The sequence below is a fragment of the Moschus berezovskii genome, chromosome 13, assembly GCF_049115385.1.
Source record: "Moschus berezovskii isolate FMDL1 chromosome 13, NW_MosBer_1.0, whole genome shotgun sequence".
NCBI classification, from domain to species: domain Eukaryota; kingdom Metazoa; phylum Chordata; class Mammalia; order Artiodactyla; family Moschidae; genus Moschus; species Moschus berezovskii.
The window spans coordinates 828,117-852,778 of NC_142472.1; the positions used below are offsets into that span (position 1 = coordinate 828,117).

The following is a 24,662-nucleotide window of genomic DNA, read 5'->3' on the forward strand; positions in this document are numbered from 1 at the left end:
CCCAAAAGATCTGCCCTTTTCCAAAAAAGCTTGCTAACCCTGGTCCAGGGAGAAGGCAGGGGAAGGGACGTTTCTCCTCTGCTCATCAGAGAAGGGCTGTCGCAGGAACCCTAAATGGAACCAGTACTCATTCCAGTTGTGAGTTGTGGAGACAAGTCACTTGTGCAAAGTACACGAGAAGTGTGGGTTCACACCTAATAGATGTCCCCAGCCCTGTGGCTGGGCCTGGGGAGGCTGCTTGGTCCGGAGCTTCCTTCTGGAAACATGAACTGGCGGAGAAGCCCCCCCACCCCACCCAGCCGCCCTGGAGGAAACCGACTGCGGGTTGGGCAGGAACTCCAGTGAGACTCCCACACCCCTACCCCCGCAGAAGTCCTTTCCGTGAGAGAACAGAACTGTGCCCCTGTGCCAGATTTTCAATCCCTACAGGAAGAGACCAATTCTTTCTATTGTCTGGTTTTCCGGTATCCCAGCAGCTAGCACGGGACACAGGTTAGCTGCTGGGATAGTTAGTCCAGTGGGCTGAATAAAGTAAAAAACGCAGCTGAACTTGCTGAAAACAGAGCAGCAAGTTGTCACCAGAAACAGAGACAACCCTGATGCAGGTAAAGATTGAAGGTGGGAGAAGGGGCGACAGAAGACGAGATGGTTGGAGGGCATCACTGACTCGCTGGACATGAGTCTGTGCAAGCTCCAGGAGATGGTGACGGAGAGGGAGGCCTGGCGTGCTGCCGGCCACGGGGACGCAAAGAGCTGGACACGGCGGAGTGAGCCACAGCAGTGACACCTGCAATGCTGAGCTATTTCAGAGAATTCATAGTCAGCGTGCAAGAGTCTGAAAGGTGCCAATTAAACGGAACTTGACAACATGTCCAAAGTTTTCCCTAAGATTTCCCAACCTCAGGCCTCCACAGAAAGCCCAAAGGCTGGGGCTCGGAGAACACCGGTGCTGTGGACCCCACACCCACCCCCCACTCCTCGCCCTGCCCGCCTCTCCACACGGCTCTTCCATCCGCTCCTCCTAATGCAACCTGTTCCCTCACAGAGCTTACGGATCACCTCTCCATCCAGACGTTCTTCCATCTCGTGGCCTGTGACCTCAGTTCCGTGCTCGCGAACGCTACTCCACAAGCGAACGCTACTCCACAAGCGAACGCTACTCCACAAGCGAACGCCACTCCAGGGCCAGGTGACTGAGATCGCTGCCGTTGATAACACTGCTAATGGACTAACCTGCCATCACCTAAAAACTCAGGCTGTCTCTCCAGGGTGGGATGAGTGGACAGAAGCCCAAGCCAGGACCACCTGGCCCAAGAATCGTAAACCAGGGGCACCGTGACCCCGAGCTGAGATTAAGCAATGTGTCTAGATGATGGCTTATCCTAGTCTCTCCGTTCTTCCCCTAAAAGAACCCCACCTCCGCGCCCAGAGACAGTGGGTCTGAGGCTTGTCCCCAGCCTGGTGCACAAAGCCCGGACTTCGCTGCAAACACACGCTCTGAGTCCGGGTGACCGTGCCGCAGGCTCACAGCCCTTGCTCGGTTACACTGAGTTGAATACTTTTACAGTAACTACTGATTTAGTTAGTAAAGGGTTTTGAGCTCTGTGAGCGCTCCAGCAATTTAACTGAACCCACGGAGGGGGCGTGGGGGCCTCTGGCTGTAGCTGGAGGCTCAGGAGGCCAGGTGACTCCTGGACTCCGTGCTCGCCTGGAGTAGAGGGTGCTCTCCTGGGACACAGTCAGGACCGGGCTGAATTCTGGAACGCCCTGCGGGGCTGGAGAACAGGCTGGCTGAGTGAGGGAGCCCACCTCCACTGCCACGAACTGGGCCCAGACCTAATTCCCAAGTCTGAGCTCCTTCGCCAGTGCCGCCCTGTGTCCTAACTTCACGCAGAGGAGAAAACTGCCCGCACCTGTCTTTGAGGCCCTGAAACGGGCTGAGTGCGGACTCCCGAGGGTGGAAGCGGGGTGGAGGCCAAGCTCTCCACCAGGAGCGGTGCGGCCGGCCAGCAGGGAAGGGCCCTGACCAGACGCCCGCCCGGATGCCAGGCGGGGGCGGGAGCAGCGGGTGGACAGGAGGACAGACGGGCGCGGGTGGCCAGAAGCGGGAGGGGGGGGTCGGGAAAAGGAGGGCGGAGAGTTCTGGAAACAAACCCGTGGAGGCGGAGTCCGGCGGGCTCCTCTTCAGGAGCCCCTGGGATTTCCTGGGCAGGCAGCGTCCTCTCACTCAGCCTCGCCTCCTGAGGGGACTCAGGTGGGCCTGTGAGGGCGGGACTGGCCACGAGGTTGGAGTCCCCACCGCACACCGGCCTCTGCGGAGGCTGGGGTGCGTGCTGGGCTCACTGAGACCCAGGGGGCAGCCCGGGCAGTTCCTGGGGAGTGGGCACCTCAGGGCGGGGAGGGACCCCTGGGGACACGGCTCCCACAGCCTGGGGTAGAGCTGTGTCTTTTATAAGAACTGGAACTGTGCGGGCTGCACTTTCACAGTGAGTTTGGGAGTCGCGCGGGGCTTCCCTGGTGGCTCAGCTGGTAAGGAATCCACCTGCAACGAGGGGACCTGGGTTTGATCCCTGGGTTGGGAAGATCCCCTGGAGGAGGGCGTGGCTCCCCACTCCAGTATTCTGGCCTGGAGAATCCACGGACTCTACAGCTGCGGCGCCGGCCCGCCACGCCTCACTCGCAGCTCTCAGCCTTCTGTCTGTGACCTCAGGTCTGAACGGATTTACACTCTGCAGCAGCGGTGGGCCACACGCCCCCCGGCCTGTGCAGGGCAGGGGGTAGGGGGCGGTGGGGCGTTCTCACGCATGGCCTGCACCTGCCTCTCTGCTGGTCCCCCCGGGACGGTGAAGGCACTGCAGGGTGCTGGGTGGGGGGCCTCTTTTTCAGACCACAAAGCAGCCGCGGTGCAGGCGGGACGCTCATCTCCTTGTCCCACTAAGACTGCTCGCCTCACACCAAGTGTCGCCTATCAGTAGTAGCAGAAAATGTCCTGAGCTCTGCTGCTTGTTTTAGCTTGCCTTAATGGCAAAAGCTTTACACTTTTCTTCAGATTACAAAAGCAATACATGATCAGCATAAAACTTTTTAGCACAAGACAGACAAACAGATGAAAATAACAATATCCCACAACCTTGACATCCAGAGGGAATCACTAGCTAACATTTCTTTCTATACTTTTCCACATTTTTTTCTATGCCTGTATTTGTATGAATCCATACTAAAAATAGGAACATGTCATGTGCAGTTTGTAGTGTTTTTTTCACCTAATACAGTATAAACTTTTCACATCAATGAGCCTAAACCTACACCCTCTCTCTAAAGGTCTGCATTGTACTCCTTTGCACAAACTGTCAGTAACGTACCCGTTCACAGAGTGAAGTTGCTTTCTTTACTACAGTCAACAAAGCTGCAGGGAACATTTTAATTTTGTTTTATTTTGAGGTATTGCTGTACAGTATTATATAAATTATAGGTGCATAACACAGTGTAAAGGCTATCCTCCACTTACAGTTACTATAAAATGAGGGAACATTTTAATATGATCATCTTTGTGCACTTGGACCATGAATTCCTGAGGCGAATTCCTAAAGATGGAATGGAAACATTTATTCTGCATCAAGAATAAATAAGATTATTCCCACAGCCTATGTGTTAATTAATCTTTGATACTTTAATAGTGTTTCAAGACAAAGTAATAAATGGGATAATTTATACTTAAAAAAATAAAGGACAGATTTTTATATTTATTTGCATTTTCAAATTGCCTCTCTGCAAGTTTAAGCACCTGGAGCAGAGATCACTGAATTATCTGGTGCATCAGGAAGATGAACCTTGGCCACATGGCCTCTGGGCCCTGCCAACCACGTGACCATTTGCAGCCCACAATGTTCAATTACCACACACGTGTAGTCAGAGCAGGCTTGGGCTGTCAACACAAGCCTTTTCTGTTAAAACCAATAGCAATGTTTTAAGCCTCCCTTGTCCCTTAATATTCCATTCTGTTCTAAAACACTGGCCTTTGATCCACCTGTGCTCGAGGGCTAAGTGCTAACTCAAAGTCCACCAGACGGTCCCCAGACAACCTGCTTGGAGAAGGTTCCAAGAACCTAATCGGGGGACTCCTCTTGCTCTGACTCCCTACTCCCCAGAATCCAGCATACACAGTTTGAAGGTGGGACCCCGCTGAAGGCTGCTTTCACCCCTGAGATTTCAAAGGACACTTGCAGCTGTATTTCTGGTTAGTTGTGCAGGCCGTGTGTAAAGTTATAAAACTGTTAACTGGAAAAGTTTAGCTCAAGTTGGCTAACAAAATTTTATTAGGAAAAATAAAAAACTGAATGAACATCATTAGTGGAAAATTTATTTAACATTCTTAAAGCTGCAAAAAAAAAATCCAGATACTTTCATTATTTCCATTGCTTTTATGCCTTTTTCCGGCAGCAATGTGTACTTCTTACAGAAAAGGTGAAAATAGAAACAGGCAAGGAGGGTCTCATGCAGGAAGTGGGATGTGGGCAGCACCGTTCTAATGCACGCCCAGCTTTCAGCTTTTAAGGGCAGTTTATAATATGTCCTGTTTTCTCACCTACCACCATTAGTTAGTGAATTCAACACCGTCAGATACTTGAGGAAATAGGTTTGCCATTACAAGCAGCACAGTTCAGTTCACCCCATGAATCACAGTACGCCAGGCCTCCCTGTCCGTCACCAACTCCCGGAGTTCACTCAAACTCATGTCCACAGAGTCGGTGATGCCATCCAGCCATCTCATTCTCGGTCGTCCCCTTCTCCTCCCGCCCCCAACCTTTCCCAGCATCAGGGTCTTTTCCTGTGAGTCAACTCGTCGCATGAGGTGGCCAAAGTATTGCAGTTTCAGCTTTAGCATCAGTCCTTCCAATGAACACCCAGGATTGATCTCCTTCAGAATGGACTGGTTGGATCTCCTTGCAGTATAAGGGACTCTCAAGAGTCTTCTCCAACACCACAGTTCAAAAGCATCAATTCTTCAGCGATCAGCTTTTTTCACAGTCCAACTCTCACATCCATACATAATCACAGGAAAAACCATAGCCTTGACTAGACGGACCTTGGTTGGCAAAGTAATGTCTCTGCTTTTTAATATACTATCAAGGTTGGTCATAAGTTTCCTTCCAAGGAGTAAGCGTCTTTTAATTTCATGGCTGCAATCAGCATGTGCAGTGATTTTGGAGCCCCAAAAAATAAAGTCTGACACGGTTTCCACTGTTTTTCCATCTATTTCCCATGAAGTGATGAAGCAGGGCAAAGGCTAATAGAGGTTTGCCAATAGAATGCACTGGTTATAGCAAACACCCTCTTCCAACAACACAAGAGAAGACTCTACACATGGACATCACCAGATGGTCAACACCAAAATCAGATTGATTATATTCTTTGCAGCCAAAGATGGAGAAGCTGTATACAGTTAGCAAAAACAAGACCAGGAGCTGACTGTGGCTCAGATCATGAACTCCTTATTGCCAAATTCAGACTGAAATTGAAGAAAGTAGGGAAAACCACTAGACCACTCAGATATGACCTAAATCAGATCCTTTATGATTATACAGTGCAAGTGAGAAATAGATTTAAGGGACTATATCTGATAGATAAGAGTGCCTGATGAACTCTGGATGGAGGTTCGTGACATTGTACAGGAGACAGGGACCAAGACCATCCCTGTGGAAAAGAAATGCAAAAGAGCAAAATGGCTGTCTGAGGAGGCCTTACAAATAGCTGTGAAAAGAAGAGAAGCGAAAAACAAAGGAGAAAAGGAAAGATATAAGCATCTGAATCCAGAGTTCCAAAGAATAGCAAGGAGAGATAAGAAAGCCTTCCTCAGTGATCAATGCAAAGAAATAGAGGAAAACAACAGAATAGGAAAAACAAGAGATCTCTTCAATAAAATTAGAGATTCCAAGGGAACATTTCATGCAAAGATGGGCTCGATAAAGGACAGAAATGGTAGGGACCTAACAGAAGCAGGAGATATTAAGAAGAGGTGGCAAGAATACACAGAAGAACTGTACAAAAAAGATCTTCACGACCAAGATAGTCACGATGGTGTGATCACTGACCTAGAGCCAGACATCTTGGAATGTGAAGTCAAGTGGGCCTTAGAAAGCATCAGTACGAACAAAGCTAGTGGAGGTGATGGAATTCCACTTGAGCTATTTCAAATCCTGAAAGATGATGCTGTGAAAGTGCTGCACTCAATATGCCAGCAAATTTGGAAAACTCAGCAGTGGCCACAGGACTGGAAAAGGTCAGTCTTCATTCCAATCCCAAAGAAAGGCAATGCCAAAGAATGCTCAAACTACTGCACAATTGCACTCATCTCACATGCTAGTAAAGTAATGCTCAAAATTCTCCAAGCCAGGCTTCAGCAATATGTCAACCGTGAACTCCCAGATGTTCAAGCAGTTTTTAAAAAAGGCAGAGGCACCAGAGATCAAATTGCCAACATCCGCTGGATCATAGAGAAAGCAAGAGAGTTCCAGAAAAACATGTATTTCTGCTTCATTGACTATGCCAAAGCCTTTGACTGTGTGGGTCACAATAAACTGTGGAAAATTCTGAAAGAGATGGGAATCCCAGACCACCTGACCTGCCTCTTGAGAAACCTGTATGCAGGTCAGGAAGCAACAGTCAGAACTGTACATGGAACAACAGACTGGTTCCAAATAGGAAAAGGAGTACGTCAAGGCTGTATATTGTCACCTGGCTTATTTAACTTCTATGCAGAGTACATCATGAGGAACCCTGGGCTGGAAGAAGCACAAGCTGGAATCAAGATTGCCAGGAGAAATATCAATAACCTCAGATATGCAGATGACACCACCCTTATGGCAGAAAGTGAAGAGGAACTCAAAAGCCTCTAGATGAAAGTGAAAGAGGAGAGTGAAAAGGTTGGCTTGAAGCTCAACATTTAGAAAACGAAGATCATGGCATCTGGACCCATCACAAGCAGCACAGAGAAGCTGAAAACGCATTAACACAACACACCCCCAAACCTGCGAATACTTCAGTAGCACAGTGACACTTGTAATACACACACCATCTGGCTCACACTGCCACATCTGCAACACACAGCAGCGTCTGCGCTGCACAGCGGCGTCAAGGCTGCAACCTGGGGACATTCACTCTCAACCCGAGTCCGTGTGGCTGTTAAAACGTTTTCCAAAGAAACCAGCTCCTCCTGGGCCATGACCCACCTAACCCATGTGATGGGGCAGCCCTGTCTGCTTTGAGCCCAAACGTGCATTCTGAAATAAAATCAGATATGACTCAGGAGGAAAAATGATTCTTTGAGTTGTGAAATGTCACGGACCTATCTCACCAGGTCACCCCAGGCCCACCACCCTCATTCAGGGCGCCAAGCCCAGGCTTGTGTGTCCATGGACCTGCGTCCAGAAGGCACGGCGCTCAGGCAGGCGCCCCGGCCGCCTTCCTCGAAACTAGGTTCCTGCTCTTTCATGCATCCCCCCTGCAGCCCCTTCTGAAGCAGAAAGAGGAGGGCGGTCTGGAAGGGGAGCCAGACCAGCCCCAGCTCTGCTGTTTCCTCCAGTCAGCCCCGCCCCACGGGGACTTAGAGGTGGGGCTGGGGGTCCTTCAGAAGGACGGAAAAGTGCCCCTGGCATTTCCTCCAGCTGAGATGGGGACGTCTCTGGCAGAACCCAGAAGGTGCCCCCTGAGAATCCAGGATGAGGGCAGAAGAGGGAAGAGAGCAGACCCAGCCTGTTTCACAGGAAGAAGGGCGGGTGGGCGACAGCTAGCGGCAGGACAGCAGGAGAAGCCCCAGCGGGGGACAGAGGAGATGGAGCCCCCGGCTCAGCGACCCGCCTGGTTCCTGGCCACCGGCCTGGGCGTCCACTGGCGGCTGTATTCCTGGCCTTCTGTCCTCAATCGGGGACACCCAAGCTGGTATCTGGTTTCTTTTCATCCTTATCAACAGTTAGCTGTCAGGAGAAGATTAAATGGCCAGAACGTGATCTTCCCACAAACTAAACAGGAATAAAATTTCCATTCTGCCTGGAACAACTGCAGCCTTAAGAAGCCACAGCTTAAACAAGAATCAGAAACCCACAAGATCACATAAGACTAAACGCCGCTATTCACACAGTGCACGGCTCCTTTCTATCTGAATGTGCTCAGTAACACGAATTCTTACATCCATAAGAACCAGGAAGGAAAAAAAAAATCATTCCACAAAGACCCAGAGAGCTCTGTGTACTCTACCACGTAATACCATGTAGGTGAATTTACAACTATCCCGAGTCTGCAGAAATCCAACTGAACTCGTTTAAACATTCACACGTCTGTTCACAGCAACCAAAGGCATCTTGTTTGTATATTCAAACACACGGCAACACAAGGATATTCAAACACACGGTAGGTCTATCTGGGCTCTGGGTTCCGGGAGTGGCTGCCAGAAAACCACCCACTTCCAGATAATCACGATGGTGTGATCACTTACCTAGAGCCAGACATCCTGGAATGTGAAGTCAAGTGGGCCTTAGGAAGCACCACTATGAACAAAGCTAGTGGAGGTGATGGAATTCCAGTCGAGCTATTTCAAATCCTGAAAGATGACACTGTGAAAGTGCTGCACTCAATATACCAGCAAATTTGGAAAACTCAGCAGCGGCCACAGGACTGGAAAAGGTCAATTTTCATTCCAATCCCTAATAAAGGCAATTCCAAAGAATACTCAAACTACCACACGATTGCACTCATCTCACACGCTAGTAAAGTCATGCTCAAAATTCTCCAGGCCAGGCTTCAGCAATATGTGAACCATAAACTTCCAGATGTTCAAGCAGGTTTTAGAAAAGGCAGAGGAACCAGAGATCAAATTGCCAAAATTCGCTGGATCATTTAAAAGGCAAGGGGATTCCAGAAAAACATATATTTCTGCTTTATTGACTATGCCAAAGCCTTTGACTGTGTGGATCACGATAAATTGTGGAAAATTTTTCAAGAGATGGGAACACCAGACCTCCTGACATGCCTCCTGAGAAATCTGTATGCAGCTCAGGAAGCAATAGTTTGAATTGGACATGGAACAACAGACTGGTTCCAAATAGGAAAAGGAGTACGTCACAGTTTTATATTGTCACCCTGCTTATTTAACTTATCTGCAGAGTACATCATGAGAAATGCTGGGCTGGAAGAAGCACAAGCTAGAATCAAGGTTGCCGGGAGAAATATCAATAACCTCAGATATGCAGATGACACCACCCTTATGGCAAAAAGTGAAGAACTAAAGAGCCTCTTGATGAAAGTGAAAGAGAAGAGTGAAAAAGTTGGCTTAAAGCTCAACATTCAGAAGACTAAGATCATGGCATCTGGTCCCATCACTTCATGGCAAATAGATGGGGAAACGGTGGAAACAGTGACTGACTTTATTTTGGGGGGCTCCAAAATCACTGCAGATAGTGACTGCGGCCACAAAATTGAGACGCTTACTCCTCAGAAGGAAAGTTATGACCAACTTAGACAGCATATTAAAAAGCAAAGACATTACTTTGCCAACAAAGGTCTGTCTAGACAAGGCTATGGTTTTTCCAGTGGTCATGTATGGATATGAGAGTTGGACTGTGAAGAAAGCTGATCGCCGAAGAATTGATGCTTTTGAACTGTGGTGTTGGAGAAGACCCTTGAGAGTCCATTGGACTGCAAGGAGATCCAACCAGTCCATCCTAAAGGAGATCAGTCCTGGGTGTTCATCGAAAGGACTGATACTAAAGCTGAAACTCCAATACTTTGGCCACCTCATGTGACGAGCTAACTCATTAAGAAAGACCCTGATGCTGGGAAAGATTGAAGGTGGGAGGAGAAGGGGACGACAGAGGATGAGTTGGTTGGATGGAATCACCGACTCCATGGACATGAGTTTGAGTAAGCTCTGGGAGTTGGTGATGGACAGTGAGGCCTGGCATGCTACGGTCCATGGGGTCGTGAAGAGTTGGACACCACTGAGCAACTGAAATGCACTTCTGAACTGAGCCCTTTCTGGGTGTGGGTTCGGCCCCGGGCCTCAGAGAGCCTCCCTGTGGTTCTGTCCAGCAGACGTAAGGGTAGCGGGGCCCTCCGCCCGGCCCCGCTGAGCTCTGCCACTGCCAGCACCACTCACTCAACACTGCCTGGGTGCGCAGGAAGTGGGGTCAGGGCACCTGAGACCCCCAGGAGCGGCAGCGACGGCAGTGGTAGCAGACTCTGGGCCTCATCTGGCCCTGGCTTGACAACTGACCTTCACCACCAGTCGTCTCCCATGGACCGTTCTGTCCACCTGAGAACCAGCCCCTCCAACACCCCTTTTATTAAAGACCTAACATCTGGTGCCCCACCTGCACAGAGAAAGCCAGTCGCAGATGCCAGGGGACAGAACCACACTGAGACAGCAGAGGAGGCTGCCCACGGGCCGGGGGGCCCCACACCACCCCCTGGGCAGGGCTGGGCCCCTCGTTCCCAGAGCTCCGTCTATCCCCCCATCAACCCGTCCTCTGGGGGTGCTGCTCCTGCCTCCCCATTTACTCCACCAGCTGGAGAGCCATGCGTGTGTGTGTACGTGTGAAGCACGCTCATAAGCGAGAACATGTACTCCAGGGGCATGTGGACGGCATCCACGGCCGCAGAGTGACGTGGATTTTACACGCTGGAGGCCTCGTCCCGGCCTTGAAGCCGGAGTCCAGGATCTACTGAGAAGGTGGCTTTGCAGAAGGGTCCCGAAGCCAGCGCCTGGACCGTCACTTCGCGGGCCTGCAGGTCTGTGCAGAAAGTCTTCTCAACACCTCGCTGGCTACAGGCCGAGGGCTGGTCAATGGCCGGGGGGAACACGCTTGACGCTGAGCGGGTGGTCGGCCGGGGTCTGCGTCCCGACCCCCGGGTGCTCCCACGGCCCCGTCCCCCGCAGGGCCAGTGAGCCCAGGGAGGCGGCAGTGGGCAGCTCGGGCCAGCACGGGCCCTGTCGTGGGTCCGCGCGGGCTGCAGCCTTCCTCCAGGTCAAGACGTGAACCAATCTGCCCTTTCCTCGAGCACAGGCGGGAAGTCAGTCATCAGCTGACAAAGTGCCCGAAGGCGCCTGACCCGTCTGCAGCGAGGCTGGGCCAAAACAGAGAAAGACCAGTGCCGGCCGGTGCTCGCGTCCCGGTGAGAAGCAGGCCTCTCCGCGGACGAGCCTCCACCTTCCCCCAGCCCTGACGCCCCTGCGACGTGCACGGGTATCGGCTGAGAGGTGGTCACGCCCCCAGTCCTGACGCCCCTGCGGCTGAGGGAGGCCACGCCCCCAGTCCTGACGCCCCTGCGACGTGCACGGGTATCGGCTGAGAGGCCACGTCCCTGACCTGACGCCCCTGCCACGTGCACGGGTACCGCCTGAGAGGCCACGCCCCCAGTCCTGACGCCCCTGCGAGGTGCACGGGTATCGGCTGAGAGGTCACGCCCCCAGTCCTGACGCCCCTGCGGCTGAGGGAGGCCACGTCCCTGACCTGACGCCCCTGCCACGTGCACGGGTACCGCCTGAGAGGCCACGCCCCCAGTCCTGACGCCCCTGCGACGTGCACGGGTAGCTGCTGAGGCCACGCCCCCGACCTGACGCCCCTGCGACGTGCACGGGTAGCGGCTACGGGAGGCCACGTGGAGCGTCTTCAGGAAGCCGACGCCGGGGCTCGCGGAGGACGCACGCCACACTCTCTCACCCTAACATTTCGGTCAGCTCTGCGGAGGACCACGACGCCCAAGCGGGGCCCCTCGCCGGCTCGTGACGGCCACGGCTTTTAACGAGCCACACTGTTTGACAGACAGAAGTGTTCAAGCTTACAACCAAGTTTCTTGTTAATCAATCAAGTACTGAATAAGAACGGGACTTCCCGCTTTTGAAACCGTGCTGCTCTCTAAAAAGTGACAGCAAGTTATGAAACCAATTATTTCAATTTGAGAACAACAGCAAAAAAATCTCATATCACCTTTGGAGCAGAAATAACAGGAAACTGCTTGTCACAGACCCAACAATTTTACAGAAAAAAATTCCTCAAATTTAAGTTTCATCTATTTCTTAATCATTTTTTTTAGATAGTAAAAGAATAAACATTATAGATTAACTCAAAACAGAAACTTTTTCTGACCCAAACAGACTAGTTTCTGGAAGAAAATTTCTCATAAAGTGCTATAATTCGTATTTCTTATCAATGCACTTAGGAGAAAGGCATGTGGCTTTCTAACACCATTAAACAAACATCATTATGAGCTATATTATTTGAGTGTACTGCCAATTAGATATAACTCTTAGTTATGAGATATTCTGTCTCATTACAGAATTACTTGTTTTATGACAAGTATCAGGTTTTCTTCTCTGGAGCAATAATCATCACTCAGGCTGTTCTCAACAAATACATATTAAGCAAAACATAAAGCCCAAATGAATCCTCACATTCAAGTATTTAAATTTTAATAAAGCTTACCATCACCAATTATTTAAAAGAAAAAAAAAACCCTACTGCCAAGGGTACATTTTCCATTAAAATTTAATCACTGCTTAGGTTTCAATAAGTCTTCCCATGACCCTGATAAGGTCTTTTTCATTGATTTAAAAAAAAAAAAAAAACATGCTTCCAAAAAAGCAAGACAAACAATATCAAATGTAGAGTAAACTACTTAAAACTGCCCATAAATTAGTTTGTATTTGGGAAGATGAAAAAGTTTTAGAAACGGATGGTGATGATAACTATGCAAATGTAACCTAAAGCCAATGGATGATATTATACACCTATTTGGAAGTGGTTAAAATGGTAAATCTTATGTATATTTTACCACAATAAAAAAACTGCCCATAAACCAGCCTACCGTACGTTCATTCAATAGGTCAATGCATCTTTGTAACGTTACAACCACCCTAATTTATTATGTCACGTCTTTTTCATCTTGCCAGGTAACTCCTTTCTTTAACTTATGGAGTATACAGCTGATTTACAATATCGTGTTGGTCTCAAGGGTGCAGCAAATGAGTCTGTTATACATACACATACAGCCACTCTTTTTACATTCTTTCCCATACAGGGCCTTACAGAGTATTGAGTACAGTTCCTTGTGCCTTACAGCAGGTCCTTATAATTTTAAACCAAATTTAAACCTTTATCAAAGGTAACATACATACTCCATGTTTTAAAAATGAAATTTTTGGGGTGGCCACGTGGCCCTACTGTATAAAGTGACAGTGACACACCATTTCTGCCACACCACCCCCGCCTCCCACCGAGGCCTGCTGCGCTGGGCTGGCCTCTGGCCTCCGTGGACCCCCAGCCCTGCAATTCCGGGGCCTGGAGACACCCCGTCCCCCCAGACCTGGACCTCCAGCCCTGTGATTCTGGGGCCCAGAGACACCCCGTCCCCCCAGACCCAGCTCCTGTCACCTCCCCATCCATCCCCCCTGCCCCCTATTCTGACCCTCTGCCCGTCTCCTTTTCATCCACGGCCCTTCCTGACACACGTCCAGCCTACTGCGTGCCTGCAATTTGCCATCTACAACCAAAATGCCGCCTCCAGGGCCGCTGGACGTTTGTGCATTGTGCCCCCAACGGCGTCCCCTGTGCAGTCAGCGAGTGTCAACAAATATCTGGTCAATAGCGCTGCTGAGCACCCAGCGTGCACTGAGCGCGTTGTACGCCTCCCCCGCTAGAATCTGCCAGGCTTGCCCCCCACCTGAGCTTCAATGTCACGAGTTTCCATGGTTCAGAAAAATAGTGAGAAGAGCTAGACAACACCAGACGTGAGGCCACAGGCAGACTCTAACCACAGGAAGGCCACCCCAGCTTTCTAACACGGATGCTGCCTTCAGATGCATCCCCGAGTCAAAAAGCACGGACATTCCTCACGGTTGCCTACAACTTTAATGCCTTATCTGTAAGATCCAAATCAAACACTTCCTAAACGGAAAAGGGAAGTTAAATTACTCCACATGCATATAAGTTGTCCATCCCTTTCAGATCCTTTACCTGAAAAGGATGGACAAATCCAGGTCTGCCTTACCCTCAGATCACTTATCTCCTGCACCAATAATCGCTCCATGACTTTGTTCCAGGGAATAATAACTTTAATTCCATGATTTAAAAACTCATGTTTTCTGGGCACAACACCGAGGCCCTCCTGAAAAATCACACAGAAATCCAGATGACGCTCCCATGGCAGAACTTCATTGTCCCTAATCCTTTGCTGAAAATAGGCTGGAGGAAATCCTCTTTTCTCTGAAGGAGGGAGATTATGTAATGGACGGCCAGGTTGGCTGCCTCCTTTCATGACAGCAGGGTCTGTCCAGAGCAGGGAAGGAGCAGGTGGGAGGAACAAGGCTGGCACCCAGGGCAGGGGCAGACACACATGGCCCGGAAATAAACTTGATCGTGAGGGGCAGATTCCATCAACTGCATGGACAGTTCAGAGAAGACAGAGGGGGCGCTCCCCCTACCCTGGGCCCTGCGGCTTTAACGAGAGCCCTGGCATCAGACAGACGGGGCCAGCCCCAGCACCACAGAGGCTGGGCCAGCTCCCACCATATCAGGGTCTTTTCCGACATGGGTCTGTAACAGCCTGAACAGATTTTTAATGAGAGAGACCCAGGCTGTGATTACAGGGAAACCTAAGAAGGAAAGATCCACAGCGCTAGCTTGGGAACTCTCAGGTCACGGCAAAAATCCAGGATGCGTGGGCGGCAGGGTGATCCCATGTCCTGGGCCCACAGAGAAGTCATGTCCCTGTCACCCTAGCGACAGCTCGGGGTCACCTTCCAGCCACCCCGTTCCGATTCTGCTGGAGGTGAAGAGGTTGCCCTGCACAGAGCAGACAAACAGCACGGTGCCTAAACCCAATCCCATTCACTCGGGGACGGGCCGCTTCCCAGTCCCCTCCGCCCAATCCAGTTACGTGGGGGACATCTGTCCCGTCAACGAGACAGACGCTGCGGATTTAGTCCTAACAAACCCAGATGACACTTGACACCAACCACCACTCTCCCACCAAGCCTCCTAGCTAGTGCCAGAGCACGCTCAGTCGCTCGGTCGTGTCTGACTCTTTGCGACCCCACGGACTGTACCCACCAGGCTCCTCCGTCCGCAGGATTCTCCAGGCAAGAATACTGGAGTGGGTTGTCGTTTCCGCCTCCAGGGATGGGAACATAAACCCAGGTGCAAGAATTTCACCATCTAAAGGTATTGAAATCATACAGAGTCTGTTCTTTTATCACTATGGAATTATGTGAGAAATTAATAGCAAAAGATATTTTAAAATAACCCACGTATTTTCAAGTGCAGTGTGACATTTACCAAGAGAGATCTTTGACTTAGCCATTGAAAGTCTCAATAAAGTTAGAAGACTGAAAAAACCGAGCCTCCCACAGGGAAAAAAGAAAAGAGAAAGACAGGAACACACAGGATCTTGACGGATCAGGGCTCGGATCGTGGGCACCGTGGTCTGTCAGTGCTAACAACGGCCGAAACCTCTCCACGGACCAGAAGAGCGACCGTTCCCACTGCACGTTTACTCTTAGTCCCCCAGATTCTGGGGAACACTTGTTTGATGAAACAGTCAACAGACAACACACCTTTTCAAACTGCCTCCTTTGCGGTTGTCTGCCTGTGTGTGTACTGACTCTAAATCGCACCAACTTGAACAGCATTCAGCCACAAATGGGACTGTGCCCCCTGAATGCACGCGGTGAGCTCCTAACCCCCACTGTGATCGTGGCTGGAGACAGCACCCAGGGAGGCAGTGGAGATGGAGCGCGGGTGTCAGGGTGGCATCGTCCCTGACGGGACCGTGTCCTCGTAGGCCGAGGGACAGAGACCACTCGCTCTGCCCCCCACCCCAGGAGCGGCCACCTGACGACAGGAGAAGGCAGCCGTCTGCCCTCACCGGACCCGCCTGCCAGCCCTGGGCCGCGCCTGCAGCCCGAGCCTGAGAAACCGAGCTCCACTGCTGCCCCAGCCCCGCACCAGGACAGGCATGGACCTGTCGTGGCTTCGTATTTTAGAATTCAGCGCTTAAACACACCACCACTGAGGTTCATGGACCCTGCATGAACAGCTTAGAACCGCCCCGGAATTGATGCCAGCTTTTCACCACGAGGACACTGCCTTCCTCAGCCACTTTCTCGGCCTCAACGTCCTCAACGACCAGACATGTGTTGACATGATGCGTCTCAGGCGGGCCTCCAACCTCAGACCAGGACAGAGGCGTGGAGGAGGGACACTGGGTGGGCAAGGCAAAGGCCTGGCGTCCACTGGTGGGGGAGGCCCTCAGCCACGCGGACGGCGGGGACGGATGGGTGGCGGGCTACCCCCGGGGCACGGTCGAGGGCAGCGGCTGGACGACCCAGGCCCCCGTCGGCCGCGCTGGCAGGAGCACCCACAAGTCCCGCGGAAACTCACCAGCAGCCTACTAGGCCACAGGCTCCTGGGCACCCGCAGCCACACCCAGGCCGGCATGGGAGGGGCTCCTGGAACAGACACAGGCCTCCCCTGGAAGGTAAGAGGGGAGGGAAATGGAAGCCAGGCACGGGATCAGCATGGCAGAAGCAAAGTGACTGGAAGTCACCAGCGTCTTGCCCGCGGCCACCCACCTTGGTTAACATATTTTACCCGCAAAACACACACAGCAGACAGCGTAGACTTCCCTGACAGCTGCGGCCAGCTGGTGCGTCGTGTGGGGGCAGGCTGCGGCCGGATGACACGGACACACACACTCCTTCTGCCGCCTGCGTCCAGACCTTGTCAGACACTCCCCGGGGGCGCACGGACTCTGAAACCCACCAAAGGCAAAACGAAAACCACAGACGAACGGAAAACATCTCGCCCACAGAAACTCAGGAGGGTAGGAGGTGGTTAAACGTTTGCAGAGTGAGAACTTGGATCCATCTGGACGAGCTTTATCCTGAGCGGGTGACTGACAGACACCCAGACGGCAGGACAGCGGGGCACGTACGTGTGAATGTTACCGGCACAGTCCTCGTCGAGAGGAGGGGGCTCGGAGGCAGTGAGTTTTCTCCATCTCCACTTAGAAAGGTGGGAAAAGCATGTGCAGGGTTGGTTGGAAGAGGCAGCTAACGATTAACTCGCCCACAGCGCTCCCCTGCTCTGGCCTGGCCTACGCCCAGGTGACAAAGGGAAAGGTAATGGCAGGAGCCCAGAGCCCTCTCCCGACTCGGCCCATGGCGGGTCTTCTCCTGGCCCACATGCACCATGAGTGAGCCCCCCACCAGGGACGCTGCTGGGCCCTGCCCAGCGTCAGCACACACACCAGGGGACACGGGGCCCAGGCTCTGCTCACGACGGCCAGTCATCGGGTGCCTTCTAACCGACCTGCCGACGGACGGAGCTTGCTTTGGGCTCAGGGGTCCACCCCAACTGGAGGAGCCTGGACCCTCGGTGGACAGGGGGCAGGGGGCAGGGCAGCCGCAGGGCAGGGCGCTGAGCCCTACATGAAGGGCAGCCACCCGGCGCTGGACGGCCCGGTCACACCTTTCTTGAAACAGTGGGGAAATCTGGACACTTCCGGACAATCGTGCTCAGTCACTCAGGCGTGTCCAACGCTTTGTGACCCCAGGCACTGTAGCCCGCCAGTCCTCTGTCCACAGGATTTCCCTGGGAAGGATATTGGAGTGGGTTGCCATTTCCTTCTCCAGGGAATCTTCTTGCGTCTCTGGTGTTAGCAGGCAGAATCTTTACCCCCTGGGACACAATCACCCATGTTTAAATGTTGGCCATAAACTCAGGCAGTTCTGAAGCCACAGAGTGACTGATGTGACCGTATCAGAGGGCCGGTTCCCCTCCTGCGTTTTCAGACAAGGTTCTCAGCGTTCAGGAGCCTAGCGGCACTGGGGCCCCTCCCCTGCCCAGAAAACAGAAAGCGTCTGAGCCAAAGGCTCTGCACTCTGTGCTGCAGGACCCCCATGGGGCCAGCTAAGAACACTCATTCACAACCAGACCCCAAGAAAGGGTTCTCTCTGGGCAGGGGTCCAAGGGGTGGATGCAAGGAAACAGAGGGCAAGTCCTGGGGTCTCTGTGGGCGGAGGATTAGCCGCAATGGACAGGAAAAGCCACAGACAGAGTGTGGGGGAAGCTCCCGGGGTTAGGAAGCCCCTCCAGAGGTGAGCGGACCCGTGGGCTGTGACCCTGGGGAGGTCACTTCCTCTCCGGGGGTTTATCAGGAGAGGGGCAGGACCACACACCCTCTGGCCTCCTCCTCACCGTCCTGAGAAATGTCCCAGGGAAGGAGACTCCGAAGGTATGAAGTGGCCTCAACGAGACTTTAAAGGCCTGTCCTTAACCTATTCAGGTATCAACAGCCGTGGTGAGAGGTGGAACTGACCGCTGGCCCAGCCCAGGGGGGGCCTGCGGCCACGGCCATGGGGGCATCCCAGACCTCCCAGCAGGGCACTGATGGGGAGGACAGGGCGCCAGCCTCAGGCCCCCGGCTTACCCGAGCAAAGGGCCGGCTGACCGGCTCACCCCCTCTCTGCCTGGACCCACCCGCCAGACTTCATGGCTCAGAGGCCCGCAGTCCCCAGCCCCGGCACGCTCGGACACTCAGACAGCACCCCGGGCCCTCCCTGCCTCCCACCTGGATCACGATGCATCAGGGAACACAAAATGCGGGCCATGCCTACAAAGCCCAGAAGGAACTTCTGGGATCCTCGGGCTACAAACCCTTTCTGCTTCTTATTTGCAGGAAAACTGTTTCCACCCCCATGACCTTCCCTCAAGTACCAAAGGGCAGATTCAAGAGCCAGGTCAGGGCAGAACCCAGGGAGGGGCGGTCAGGGAACTGCGCAGCCTGGGGCTGGGTCAGTGCCGCTGGAGGCTCACCTGCAGCACGTTGAGTCCTGCGGATCTAAGACCCCACAGGGTGGAGGAGGGCCACTGGGCTGAGCACAGATTCCAGACCGCCACCCTGTCAGGAGTCACCAGGCCTTCAGAAGAAAGTCACACGCCCTGCGGCCCCCACCCCCACATTCCGCCTGTACACAGTCTCCCTGAATACCATCAAGGAGATCAGGTTTTCTGAGCACGAGCCGCGCCTCCCTGCTTGGCCCCACAATCAACCTTTCTCGGCTTGTCTGGCCTCCCACGACCTCACCTGGTGTCGGGCAGAGACCCTTTGTGTGGCTGAGGCCACGGTTGAAGGGAGACCACCGGTGGGCCGCCTCAGGCTGAGTGCCCTCAGGCTGACACACGGGCGCCCCAGGAGGAAAGAGGCAGGCCTGGGAGTCTCTGGAGAACAGACAGCGGGGGGATACAGACAGGAGACATGGGGTCAAGGAAGTCTGCTTTAAAAGAGGTGGTTGAAAGGCACGACGGAGTGCCACAGGGACTGGTGATGCCGCTGCAGAAGGGAGGTGTGCTGGCTCAGGGCAAAGAGATGGGCAGGCAGGGGCCCCGGGACACAAGCTGCAGCTTTCCAGACCAGGTCACCCACCCCAAACCAGGAGGGTGCCATCAGCACCCACAGGGTGGGCATCCTCCCTGGGGACCACCGTTCACCACCAAATCCGTGGGCCACCACCCTCCACACAGTCCACTCGGGGAGGCCGAAGGGGACGCAGTCCCACAGAAGAGCTGGGGCTGCCAGTGGCGTCAGAGCCATGACAGAGCACCTCCCGGGGCCGCAGGGCACCCCAGCTGTCCCCCAATCCTGGAGGTGCTCCCCCCCACCAGGAAACCACATCAAGGGGTTCCCTTTCAAGTGGGAAGATGGCCATGGTCTCAGTCAAAGGCCTGAGCCAGGTCTGCACCTGCACCTGTGAGGCTCTGATGCTGAACTTTGACCTCCACAAACAACTAGTTTTTTTTTCACATACCAGAATCCAAGCAAAAGCAATCCTTTGTTCAAGCTTGTTGAATTTCTATGGCTGTAAAAAAATGGCTTTTTATTGACTTTCCTTGCAAATAAATAGCATTTCTGCCTGCATTTAACTTGGTTAAAAAAGCATTTGTGAGTTTGGGACCTGGGCATCTGCACTCTGACTGTCCCGCACGAGGGACAGCGCGTATCCAGGCTCCAGCGCCCAGCACAGCCGTAAACGGAGGCCTCCCCACAGAGCCAGCGGCAGCTCAGGGGCTTCCAAGCCGTTTCAGGCAACTGCAGACTGAGGTCGGCGTGCTCGCCCCTAGAAACTCTGCAGCAAAACCCAGTCAGCTAAACTCCCTCCCCTCCCCCAGGTTATTAAAATTGCCCTCAGGCAGCAAAGAAAAGCACGTCAAGATGACTTGTCCCTAACAGTCAGACAATGGGAGGAATCTAACTTAACAGCCAGGACACAGGGGTTAAATTATACATCAGGCAGATTGCTTTGAAAGGCGTGTACGAACACTGAACACTGTAGCACGGTGCTCTGCAGGCGGGGCTGGCCTGCCTCAGGGGTCATCAACTTCAAGCACCTGAAGGCCTCAGGCAGTTCAGGTGGCCCACCTCAGTGTCCTGGGGTGTAGACCCCCGGAGCTGAACCACAGGAGGCCCCAGGGTGTCATCAGAAATGGCCTTAGGAAGGCAGCTCCAAGTCAGGCAGCATTCAAAGCTTTAAAGCCAAGGCTCATCAGATGAGTGTTGGCCTTTAGAGCAGCAGCAGCCGACACTGATGTCCACAGCACAAGCCATTTGGTGATCAAAAAAAAAAAAACAAAAAACCAAGAGCAGACCCACACGTGCACAGATAAGTGGCGAATTTCTTAGAAGGTTCAAAGCATTCTAATACAGCCATGCTTGAGGTTCTCCAGGGACCAGCGTTTATTTTTTCCTTATGCAGAAAAATCTTAACATAACCATTTGTTTCAAAAACAGATCTACTCTCATTAAGGAAGTTTTGCCCATCTTAAAATTAAAAGGTAAGAAATACCCCAGAAAGCAAAAATTGTGAGACAGAAATAAGCAGAAACCTGGACAAGCAGGTATCCAGGCTGAAGTACTGAAAACAAAGTCCAGAGACACAATGAAGCAAGCGTCACAGTCAGAACTCCCAGCTGCGAGGTGTGTACAGGAAGGGGAGTGGCATCGTGCCAAGCGGTCATTCTGCATGTAGACGTCACGGCAGACTTTTCAGCGGCCTGCAGTCTTCAGACCCTTGTGTCCAGATGTCCTGAATGCCCTCTGAGCCCACACACTGCTCCAGAGCAGGACGGCCACACTGACCAGCAGGTGACCCAGGGAGGTACTTGCCCTCTCCCGGCCAGTCACCAGGGACAGAGCTTTGCTAACAGCTATCAGAGACATGGGTGCTGAGCACCTTCACAGCGCCGGGCACCACCCTTAGTCCTGGCCTGTGTTAGTGCATTTAATCCTCTGAAAGGGGGGCCACTATACATTCTCAGATGAGGAAACTGGGGCAGAGAAAGGCAAACCGCTGGGCCAGGGAGACCTGGCCTCAACGTGGGCAGGCCAGGTCCAACCCAGGTGGGCGCCCAGAGACTCTGAAACGGGACGTCTCCCCTCACATCTCTTCGAAGGTGGCAACACTAGTTCTCCAGCCACTTTGTTAACAATTTTTTTAAAAGCTCACAGTGCAGAAGCACTTTGCCGTTTCTGAGTTCAGCACATCTCCACGTGGCTTATATGCATCCAGGCTGACAACCAGTGGTGCCAGCTTCGGAAATACCTGGCCTAACCTGAAACAGAATTATCTCCTTCACTCGCCTACTCCACCTCTCCGGAAGTAACCCAGAATAAAATACCCTAGCAACAGTTTCCAAGGACTCCTTTATCTTTGGCAACCCTCAGGCATCATCATGAAAAGGTTTCTGTCCTAGAAATTCTGACTCTGTGACCACAAAAGACGAACAGGATATGACTATTTGCGCCTATAGAATAAGTCACATACAGAAATCACAAAGAAATAGGAATACTCAATCCCAGAGTCCTTTTCCCCCTTCAGTATAAGGAAATAAGTTAATTCCTACATATTGAAAGATAATCCAGTCATAAGCAAACAGACTGGCTGTTTCTGGAAAAAGCCAAATTAGTTTAATAACATAGACAAGAGCTTAATGTCATAAAAATGAATGGCTTTCTATGTGAATATGGTGAAGTAGTCAAATGATCAGACATTTAAAAAAAGATGCGAAATGAGAAACATAGAAATAACAATAGTATCCCATAACTGGATTCCAGAAACAGCACCAAGTAATGCATATGCTGGGAAAGTTCACTGAAGAATATTTAACAGTCAGGTTTGAGGGAAAATTTGATTTCTTAAGTCTAACATCACAGCAAGGGGGTTTCCTGGTGGCTCAGTGGTAAAGAATCCACCTGCAATGCAGGAGATGCAGGTTCGATCGCTGGGTGGGGAAGATCTCCTGGAGGAGGGCATGGCAACCCACTCCAGCATTCTTGCCTGGAGAATCCCAGGGACAGAGGAGGCTGGCGGGCTGCAGTCCATGAGGTCGCAAAGGGTCGGACACGACCGAAGCGACCGAGCGCCGCGCACACACACATCACAGCAAGGGGGAAATGAGCAGGTAAAGGACACCAACGTTTATGTTGGTTGATGTGACTCGAGACAGCTGAAGACCTGGAGGAGCTAAAAGCACAAACACTGGAACTATGTCCCGCCTGGCTGGGAGAACGAAGGGGTCAGAACAGCGGGGCAGATCCGCCAGGCAGAGGGCCTTGCTGGGGGGAGGGGAGGGGGGACGGCAGGCCCTCCCCGCCCGCGTCTCTCCTGGGCACACTGTGTCAGTGGCCCGTCAGCCCTCCTCTCCACCGAAGTCTCAGAGTCCGAGAAAGAAACTGACTGGGAGGTCGGCAAGCACACGCCGGGTCAGCAGGGCCGCCAGGCTCCCGGCGACTGCACTGATTAGTGTCCGCATCCACGGAGGGCTTCTCCAACAGCTCTGCTGACCTTCTGTCACGGGCAAGAGCTATTACGGGAAGGTGGCCCCGGGGTGCGCACTCAGGTTGTCATCTGGACTCAAGAATCCCTAAGGGAACACCGGGGCCTTTCCCACGGGAAGCCCTCGGGCCTCTTACCAGAAATTCACCCCACTTAACTGGAAGGCTCACTGCCCTCCCCGGGGGAGCCCCCCGACCCTCGAGTCCTCCTTGATGAGTGGATTCCAGGGAAGCACTCTCAACGTTCCCCTTGGGTGAACAAGAAAGCTCGGAAACGTCAACACTTGACTAAGGGAATTCCTCGGCCAGGAGAGTTCCCACAGCCGTGCCCCATTCTAGCGGAAACCTCGGTGCGCGCCACTTCTGCAACCTGTGACCAGCCGCGCGCGCGGGGCCGGGGGCGGGGCTGTCCAGGCCGCTTCCTTCTGCCGGGCGCACCCCCTCCGCCCCGGGCTCCCCTCGGCTGCTGCCGCTAAACCCAGCCAGCCTCCCCTCTGCCACCCCCGCCTAGTGGCGGCCACGGCCAGCGAGGACTCCGGGAAGCCCCACGGCCGGTCTCGGATCCGATTGGTTACTCTCGGGGAAAAGCTCCCAAACTTCACTTCCGAAGCCCCGCGTGCCGTTAGGAAACTAAGGGGCAAAGCCGCTGTCTTTTTCCCTCTTCCTCTGTCCGACTCCCGACTCCCGGGGCGGACCCGGCAAGTGAGGCCGGGCGCGAGCATCCCCCTTGAGCCCGGCCCGGCGCCCATCTAAGCGGCCGCCGGGCTCCCGGGAGGCGTGCTGGCGGGTGGGCGCCCGCGCCGTCGGGGCCGAGGTGCCAGCCCCGCAGGGCCCCATCCCCCGTGTCCCGCAGTTCCCCGGGGCGCGGCCGGCCGCCCAGTCCTTCAGCGCCCCCCGGCCAGCGGCCGCAGCCCCGTCCTGCCCAGCCCGTGTCCCGGCCCTGCGGGGGTCGCACTCACGTATCTGTGCACGAGCGTCCGCACCAGGCTGCAGTCCATGGCTCCTCCGGCCGCGCCCGCCCGATCAGCGCCCCCAAGTCCGGCTACGCGCGCCCATAGGCCCAGGCCCGAGTGCGGCCACGCGCCCCGCCCGGGTCACGGCCTGCGAGCGCCGGGCGGTGCGGGGGGCGGCCGCGGCCCCTCCGCGCTCATGCCCGGCCCGGCCCGCGGCGGCCGGCGCGGGGGTGGCGGCTCAGCAAGGTGGCCGCCTGGCGGCCGGAGCCCGCGCGCCGGGGCCGGGGCGGTGGGGAGGTCGACTGGGCGCGCCGGTCGCACCGCTGCTCCGCTCTCCGCGCGCCTCCTCTCCGCAGCGCGCTCGCTCCGCTCTGCTCTGCTCTCCTCCCGGCCGCGGCCCGCCGCCCCGCTCAGCCCGGCCTCCGGCGGCCCGGTCCCGGCGCGCACGTCACGGGCGCATGTGAGCATGCGCCCGCGGCCCGCGCCCCCGCCCCGCTCCCGCGCCCTCTCCGGCCCTGCCCCCTCCCGGCCCGCCCCCGGAGCCGGCCCGCCCCCCGGAGCCGGCCCGCCCCCCGGAGCCGGCCCGCCCCCCGGAGCCGGCCCGCCCCCCGGAGCCGGCCCGCCGGGAGGACCCCGGGGCGGCGGCTCTTGTTGCTTCCGCCTCCCGGGCGGGGGTGCGCTGCCCGCCGCTGGGGGCGGTGGGGACTGTGCGCCCGGAGCTGGGTCTGGCCGGAAGAGTCAATCTCCCCGCAAGGCCCGAGGGCGGGTGTGAGATCGGGGAGCCAAGGAGGGGACTTGGGGCGGTAATGAGGGGTCGGGCCGGGCCGA

General features: G+C 54.1%; 1 protein-coding gene across 3 annotated transcripts in view; it reads right to left on the reverse strand.

The window, feature by feature from the left end:
• Window positions 1-23,974, reverse strand: part of ATP11A (ATPase phospholipid transporting 11A) — a 103,868-nt gene extending 79,894 nt beyond the window's left edge. For all 3 annotated transcript variants that reach the window (XM_055426731.2, XM_055426728.2, XM_055426729.2), the window contains exon 1: window positions 23,841-23,974. In XM_055426731.2, the coding sequence (XP_055282706.1) occupies window positions 23,841-23,879 (39 nt within the window). In that variant the 5' untranslated portion in view covers window positions 23,880-23,974. The remainder of the gene's footprint in view (window positions 1-23,840) is intronic.
• Between the last annotated feature and the right edge of the window lie 688 nt (window positions 23,975-24,662).